This window comes from Callorhinchus milii, unplaced genomic scaffold (assembly GCF_018977255.1).
Source record: "Callorhinchus milii isolate IMCB2004 unplaced genomic scaffold, IMCB_Cmil_1.0 Scaffold25, whole genome shotgun sequence".
NCBI classification, from domain to species: domain Eukaryota; kingdom Metazoa; phylum Chordata; class Chondrichthyes; order Chimaeriformes; family Callorhinchidae; genus Callorhinchus; species Callorhinchus milii.
Genome location: NW_024704766.1, coordinates 6,694,071 through 6,701,900, shown reverse-complemented (window position 1 = coordinate 6,701,900; position 7,830 = coordinate 6,694,071). Strand labels below are relative to the sequence as shown.

The 7,830-nt window shown below is 44.1% G+C and overlaps 1 protein-coding gene and 1 non-coding gene across 2 annotated transcripts in view; one reads left to right on the top strand and one right to left on the bottom strand.

Annotated features, from left to right (window-relative positions):
- The first annotated feature begins 438 nt into the window (after window positions 1-438).
- cunh11orf53 (chromosome unknown C11orf53 homolog) overlaps window positions 439-7,830 on the top strand; it is a 24,295-nt gene continuing 16,903 nt past the window's right edge. Inside the window, exon 1 of the mRNA XM_007907325.1 lies at window positions 439-448. Coding sequence (XP_007905516.1) covers window positions 439-448 — 10 coding nt within the window. The remainder of the gene's footprint in view (window positions 449-7,830) is intronic.
- On the bottom strand, window positions 1,207-1,278 carry trnai-uau. The gene has a single exon. It is a non-coding gene; the product is annotated as a tRNA-Ile (tRNA).

The following is a 7,830-nucleotide window of genomic DNA, read 5'->3' as shown; positions in this document are numbered from 1 at the left end:
TTAAGCAATTACTTGACAAACTACTGTGTGGGCCACTAACCTACATTACACTTAAGCTAAGCTGTTTATAGCAGACCTAGAGATGGGGCCAAAAAAGTTTAATTGGGAGGAGGGGGTTGTTACTTGGAATGAAAATCCCAAACACTAATTGTGCGTTTGAAGACCTTCAAAACATCTATGAGATGAATGCAAATTTCCCAAAATAAACTGCTCCTGATTATTTGCATTTAAACAAATTCGGAAAGGGCCAAAGTATCAGCACATTACATAGGTATAAATGAGAAATAAGGTTCTGCAGACACAAAGTGTGCTTTGCCAGGTTATCATGATCTCACTTTATCGATGATAGCTGGAGAATCTTGACAGCGCGCAGAAAAAAACAACTAATTGTTTGTCTCAATTCGGCCTTTGAAAGACTCGAATCCCCTCGCTGACACGATGGAAACTGGTAAGTGTTTGTTGTAGAGATGTCTCAAGTCTCGTTTCACCTCACACACACACACACAAACCCTCTCTCTCTCATACCCCGGATCGCTTTTCCCTGGGGATGATAATTCCTTCAGAATAAATCAAAAAAAATTTAGTCACGTAATCCATGGCTGGTTTGTGGGACACTACTGTGTGAAATTGGCTGCTGCATTTCGCCCATTGGGTCAATGAGGTGTCTCAAAATATACGTCAATTCGATTTACAGTTTATTCTGTGAAGGGCTTTGAGACGTCTCAAAGAAGTGATAAGGCCTTATTTCAAACGAAAGGATTATTATTATTATTATCTCCATCCTCCCTCTCTCTCTCTCTCTCCCCAGAAAGAAAACGTAATTTGTCAATTTCATGTCACATCCATTTCAGTTGTTGCTTCCTTTCTTCTTCGGCTCATTTTGCAAAGGGTGGAAATTTAAATTTAAATTAAAAAAAATGTGGATTATTATCTCGTAACAACTTCTAAGAGAGAAGCAGATAATAATAATAATAATAATAATCCTTCCTTTGATATAGCGCTTTTCACCTCTTCGAGACGTCTCAAAGCACTTCACGTAGTAGACTGTAAAGTGAATTGACTGTATATTTGTGGTCAAAAAGCGGCAGCCAATTGCACACAGCAGTGACCCACAAACAGTCGTGGATTGAAATGACCAATTTATTATTTTTTTCTTGAGGGATTATTATTATTAGGTGTGTGGAGTAAGACAACTTGCCCAAGCGTTCGCCCTGCCTGGAATCAAACCCAGATCTCTCGCTTATAAAGCGAGCGCTCTAACCACTGAGCTACAGGACTCCACAATTAATTGACTCCATAGAAAATTATTTGGGGAGGACAAGTTTGCAGGGCTATGGGGGAGAGCGTGGGGAGTGGGATTGAAAAGAGCCAGCGCAGACACGATGAGCCTCCTTCTGTGCTGTATAATTCTATGAATAAGTATTATTGACATGGAGTCTTAAATCAATGGTCAGGGAGGAAAGATGGGATTCTGTTTTGCAACAGTTTTGATGCAATTATCGATTTTAATTGTAACTCCACTTGAGGTGAAGGGAATTATTGTAACAATTTAATTTCAGGACGCACGTGTCCACCATAAGTTTAGAAGTGACCAGGAGCTATTTAACTGGGGTGTCTGACACACGCAGAAACCCATCATCACTGCACTTAAGAAATAAAATGGGGATTATTATGATGATAATAATAATCCTTGCATTTAACGGGGCACCTTATTATGTCGGTGAGACGTCTCCAAGCGCTTCAACAGATATATGGTAAAGTGGAGTGACTGTGCATTTTACGGGCAATGTAAGTGAAATAGTGATAATAATAATAATAATAATAATAATAATAATTGGATTTGATATAATGCCATATTGAAAGTGATAACAATAATACTAATAATCCTTACATTTGATATTATCATGTCGTTGAGACAACTCAAAGCACTTCACAAAATATACTGTAAAGTGAATTGACTGTATATTTTGTGGGCGAAACATATCTGTATTTAAGATATTTTTATGTATGATATTTATATTTATATTTGATATAGTAGTGTTCTCGGGGAAACAGATGGACAACGGTGCAAAAGTTCCATACTAATTACTTTTACCTGAATAATTTGTAATCCGATTGTCAAACTTCTGGTAAGGTTTTAAAAATATAATTATACTGTATATCAGTTTTCATTTTTTTCCAGTCAGCCAGGGGTGTCTGACACATGCAGAAATCCATCATCGTTGCGTTTAACAACAACAACAACAAGATTCCATTTATTGAGCGCCTTTCACGTCGGGAGGACGTCCCAAGGCGCTGTACAGTTGGGTCAGGACCCGAGCATTGGGGGGAAATGGTCAGGGTGAGGGGAGGGAAGGGAGGGAGCGAGGAGGGGGGAAATGGTCAGGGTGAGGGGAGGGAAGGGAGGGAGCGAGGAGGGGGGAAATGGTCAGGGTGAGGGGAGGGAAGGGAGGGAGCGAGGAGGGGGTAGAGAGTCGAGAGGGGAGCTGAAGGCTGAAGGTCAAAGAGAAAGGTCTTGAGACCGGCTTTGAAGGAGGAAAGGGAGGAAGCGGCGAAGGCACTGGGGATGGAGTTCCAGAGCCTCGGGGCTGAGAGGCTGAAGGCCCGACCACCGATGGTAGGGCGGTTGGGGCGGGGGATGTGGAGCAGACCAGAGCCAGAGGAACGGAGGGTACGGGCAGATAGGTAGGGGGATAGTAGGTCAGAGAGGTAGGAGGGAGCGAGGCCGTGAATGGCCTTGTAGGTGAGGATGAGGATCTTGAATTTGAATTTGTTTAAGAAATAAAATGGGGATTTGTTTGCAATTTAGCTGTGTGGGTGTACAGATACACATGTTGTAATCCTTTAATAGTGAGAGGAAGTGGATCCTGTTTTGCGAGATCGAGTCACTTCACAATATCCAGTGACAGTCCGTGTTTCTGAGGTTAGGCACAGACTCTTTTATGACCAGACACTAACTCCAGTTGTGTGTTTATTTAAACGGGGCTGAATCCATCACCCAATGTTTGTAATAGTCTAGCTGTCAAAACAACAACAACAGCAAACCGCATTTACACATCGCCTTTCACGTCGTGAGGACATCTCAAGGTGCTGGAAAATGAGGGGTTTGCAACCGAGCTGGGATTTGTGATTAGCGAAGGGGAGGAGGGCAAGGTGGGGGAGGGGTGAAGGAGGAGGTGAGGTCGAAGAGGAGGGTCTTGAGACGGGCCTTGAAGGAGGTGAGGTGAGGTGGGGGGTTGAGGCAGAGGGGCTCCGGGATTGAGTTCCAGAGGGTGGGGGCGGAGAGGCTGAAGGCCCGGCTGATGATAGTGGAGAGGGCAGACTGGGGGACATGGAGCAGGACAGTAGCCACTGAGCGGACAGAGACACAGCTTAATTGATGTTCCCAGAGATGTGGGACCTGCGATGCTTTTAAACCTCCCATTAAAACCTACTGAGGCGGGAAGCACAGGGTTGGTTTGTATGAAGAAGGCCCGTTGGGTCATTTAAACTCATCCCTCCACACTTCCCATTGTCCTCACAATCGCAGGGTCAGCTAACCATCCTCCCGGGTGAACATGTTACAACCTCCCAGGAGAAAGAGACTAATAATCCATTATTTTACCCTCAGCCCAAATGAGAAACCTTTATTTAGCCTTTATAATCTGTTGTAAAATCTTAGGAAGAGAGTGTAAGATTCCCACTCGGTGAAAATCCCTTCGGCATCTAACTTTAGATTGGTCATGGGATATTTAAATCGGAATGGTCTGACTGGAGTGTAACCTGCACAGGAGTTACAATCAGATGTGTCTTTTCCAACGTTTAATAATAATACTAATCCTTGCATTTGATGCAGCGCCTTATCATGTCTTAGAGACGTCTCAAAGCGCTTCGCAGAATATATTGTGAAGGGAATTGACTGTATATTTTGTGGGTAAACAAGGCAGCCAATTGTGCACAGGATTCTACTTCCTTCAAGGTATACATGTTTTTTAAATCATCCAGTACATGAGCAGACAGACAGTCAGGACAGATAGATAGACACAGAGGAAAAAAGAAATGGGGCGACCATTTAACCCATTGAGGCAATTGCTGTCCTTTCATAGGATTGACTGCTAATCTGCAACTTAACCCCATTTCTCTGCGCTCTATCATCCCCCTTGAGCGCACAACATGTTCTCATGTCTCTCTCTCTTAAATATTTTTTCTGACCCTGTATTTACAGTCGTTTATAATGAATTATAATAATAAACCTTGCATTTGGTATATAATAAATGATATATTTACTTTAAAATCAATTGAATTCTACATTTGCGCAGCCCTTTTGTGGTTGATTAAAAAAATGTTTTTGGATTTCACTTTTAAATTTAACATATAATGATAAGAATCATAATCCTTCATCACGTCGTTGAGATGCCTGAAAGGGCTTCACAGAATATGCTGCAAAGTGAATCGAATGGATATTTTGTGGACGAAACACGGCAGCCAATTGCGCACAGCAGCGTCCCACAAATAGTCATGAATTCAGTGACCAAATTATAATTTTTATAATTTTTTTTGGGGGGAGGAATTATGACCCCCCGGGAAAGTGATCCACCAATCGAATAACAATAACGTAACATGTAGGAGCAGGAGTAGACCATTCGGCCCTTCGAGCCCAATGGGTTTCCTCCTTACTTCGCTTGCGAGGTGAGCACTCTGATCAAAAGATCATGTATGTCCTCTTGTTCTGAATTCCCCTACTAGAGGAAGAAGTCTCTCTCTCTCTCTCTCTCTCTCACTCTCGCAAATACAACAGGCTATTATTGAAATTTACATTACCCTTATTACCTGTGACATCTAAAAATCTAAATCAAAGCGTTGATACTCAAAACTACTTGTAACTTGTTAAAGTATTTTGTTTGTTATGACAGAAATTAAACTGGCATTACCATTTCTGCTTTTTTCCAAGTTATTTAATTTGCATATAAAATTGTTCCTTTGGATAGGCTTTTATTCGGATTAAAAATGACTACACAGAGAGTTGGCTTTTCTGTATAAATACAACAACAATACAAAATTACATTTACACACGTCAGGAGGACATCCCAAAATGCTGACAGTCAGAGATTAGGACCCGAGTGGGGTGGTGGGGATGAGGGGGAGGGGGGGGGTTGGGATTAGGGAGGTTGAAGCCCAGCCCGGGCGGGGGACATGGAACCTGCTGAGCGGAGCGAGCAGACAGGTTGATAAGGGGTTAACAGGTCACAGTGGTAGGACAAGGCCATGGAGGGCCTTGAAGGTGAGGGCGAGGAGTTTGAACTCTATCCTCTCGGGGATGGGGAGCCAGTGGAGCCGGGTGAGGGTGGGGATGATGGGGTCACGGGGTCTGGTGCGGGAGAGGGTACGAGCTGCAGAATTGTGGATGATCTGCAGCCTGTGGAGAGAAGAGTTGGGGAGGCCAACAAGCAGGGAGTTGGGGTAGTCGAGCCGTGATGTAATGAAGGTATGAGGGTTTCGGTGGCCTAAGAGGTGAGGCAGGTGGCGGAGTCGGGCGATGTTGCGGAGGAGGGGGAAAGGCAGAGTGGGTCATGGCATGAATGGGGAGGGGGGTGGGGAGAAAGGACAGTTGAGGGTTCAACAAGACGCCCAGGTTCCTGACTGACTTGGTGAGGTAAATATCAAATATCGAGTTTTAAGATAGTTTTTTCCACTGCGAGACGTAACCCTGCATGAAGGGCGCTACGTGAACGGAAGTTGTGGTCGGCAGTGCGGGAGGTGTGTGAGTTGGGGTTGTTGGAGCACGGGGGGTGGGGGGGGTTGGGAAATGGGGTAATGCGAGGGAGACAGCGAGGAGAGAGACCAAAGGAAACAATGACAACACCTGGCTTAATGGAGAGAACATGAAAGACGCAAATGACAAAAGAAAGAGAAAAAATATTTCTCGGAAATCTGTATTCACAAATAATTGCTTTGTGCCATCATGTTTATCCTGCTGATAACAACACAAACCTCTTCATCCTCGGTATCTCTATTTCCCCTCCCAGAATGATAGACCTATTGTCCTTTGTATTGAACAGTAACTAATTTAACTGAGGTCAACGTGGTTGTTGAATAGAGCTCGCTTCTACTCAATAATCCCCAGGTGCAGGATGTGTGCCCTTTCATTCTATACCGGGCATGAGGATTGCTTTGTATATTACTGGTGACATCTTTCCTTAACTGCCTATCGTAACTGTCAGAGGGAATCTGAATTATTATAAACGAAGAATTCAAATGCATTTGTTTTCTTGATCTATTCTCCCTTTGTGAACCACATGGCTGTTGGCTTTGAGGTTTTCTCCTTTAATCCTGTTAAAATGGGGACTATCTTCCCCTCCCATTCAGATGTTCTTTGGTCAGGCTCAGTGTTTGAATATTAAATGGGGAAAAGTATTGTTTGCAGGAAACATCATTGGTGCCAATATTCTCTCTCTCTCTCTCTCTCTCTCTCCGTGTGTTCAACCAGACAACGAGCCTCCAATTTCATCTCACAGTGTTTTGTGGCACCAAAATGTTTGTCACATTTATCTATAAAAACAAGTCACTGCACTTGACAGGAATTCCTAGCGTTTTGTTATGTTTCAAAATTTATAAGGTACTGTAAACTTCCTCCTCCTCTCTCTCTCACTCTCTCTCTCTTTCTCTTTCTCTCCCTTCCTGCTTTCCTCTCTTTTTCCTTTTTTGGTATATTTTCTTTCTTCTGCCGACCCGCCCGCCCATCCATCCATCTTTAATAACAATAATAATAATAATCCTTGCATTTGATATAGCGCTTTTCACGTCGGGAGGATGTACCAAAGCGCTTCACACTGTAAAGTGAATTGACTGTATATTTGTGGGCGAACGCGGCATTTACCCTGTATAGTTAAGCGCTCTGAGACACCGAGTGGATGGCGTTATATAAGTACAAGTTGTTGTTGTTGTTCCTAACTCAGTAGTCAGGAACTGGACTACCGAGCCCACCCTCTGTGATGGTCTTTAGTCCCGGTTCCTGAGGCAGGAGGGGCTGCAGTATTCCAGCCCGGCTCATCGGCAGGACCAGGACCTGGAAGCGCCGACCAGTCACTGGGGGCAGGGAATCCTCCCCCTCAGCTCCTGTTAATCCTGCAGCCAAAGCCCTAACTAACGGGTAAGGAACAAGCAGCGGGAGAGCTGGCCAGACAGCAGTTGGCAATTTTGGGGTATTCAATGTCCACAAAGGTGACTCGAGACAGAACCACTTTTGTTCATCTTTCCCCTCAGCAACTCCCTGAGCTCCTAGGCCCAGCTCAGGTGCCAAGAGATGTCTCAAAGTGCACATGCTTTGAGACATCCTCTTGATTTGCCCACAATCACTCCATTCACTTCTGCCCCTCTTTCCTCCGCCTCCACACCCCCGATCCCCCCACTCCAAGAATCTCCTCCCACTGCAGGTGGACGTTTAAGCCATTTAACCCGATGGTTGGTTAATATTATACAAGTTTGTCGCATTTACCGTATAAATTTCCTCATGTAAATGTGACACGAGACTTACGCAAATAATGGGACTTATGGCGGTGACTGAGAGAGTGAGAAGAAGCCACAGAGTAAATGGAACTTAAATGGAATTTAAAATAACATAATCTTGTAATTAGAGTCAGGCTGATTAGGAGTGAAATCAGGAGGCAGTTTTTCACACAGAGGTTACTGAAAATCTGGAACTCTCTCCCTTACCCAAAATGCTGTGGATTATGGCTGGAGCCATTCACACTGTCCAGACTGAGGTGGAGAGATGTTTGTCAGGTCAGGGGATCAAGGCGGGTGATTGGAGTTGAGGTACAGATCAGCCATGATCTGATAGAATGGCGGAGC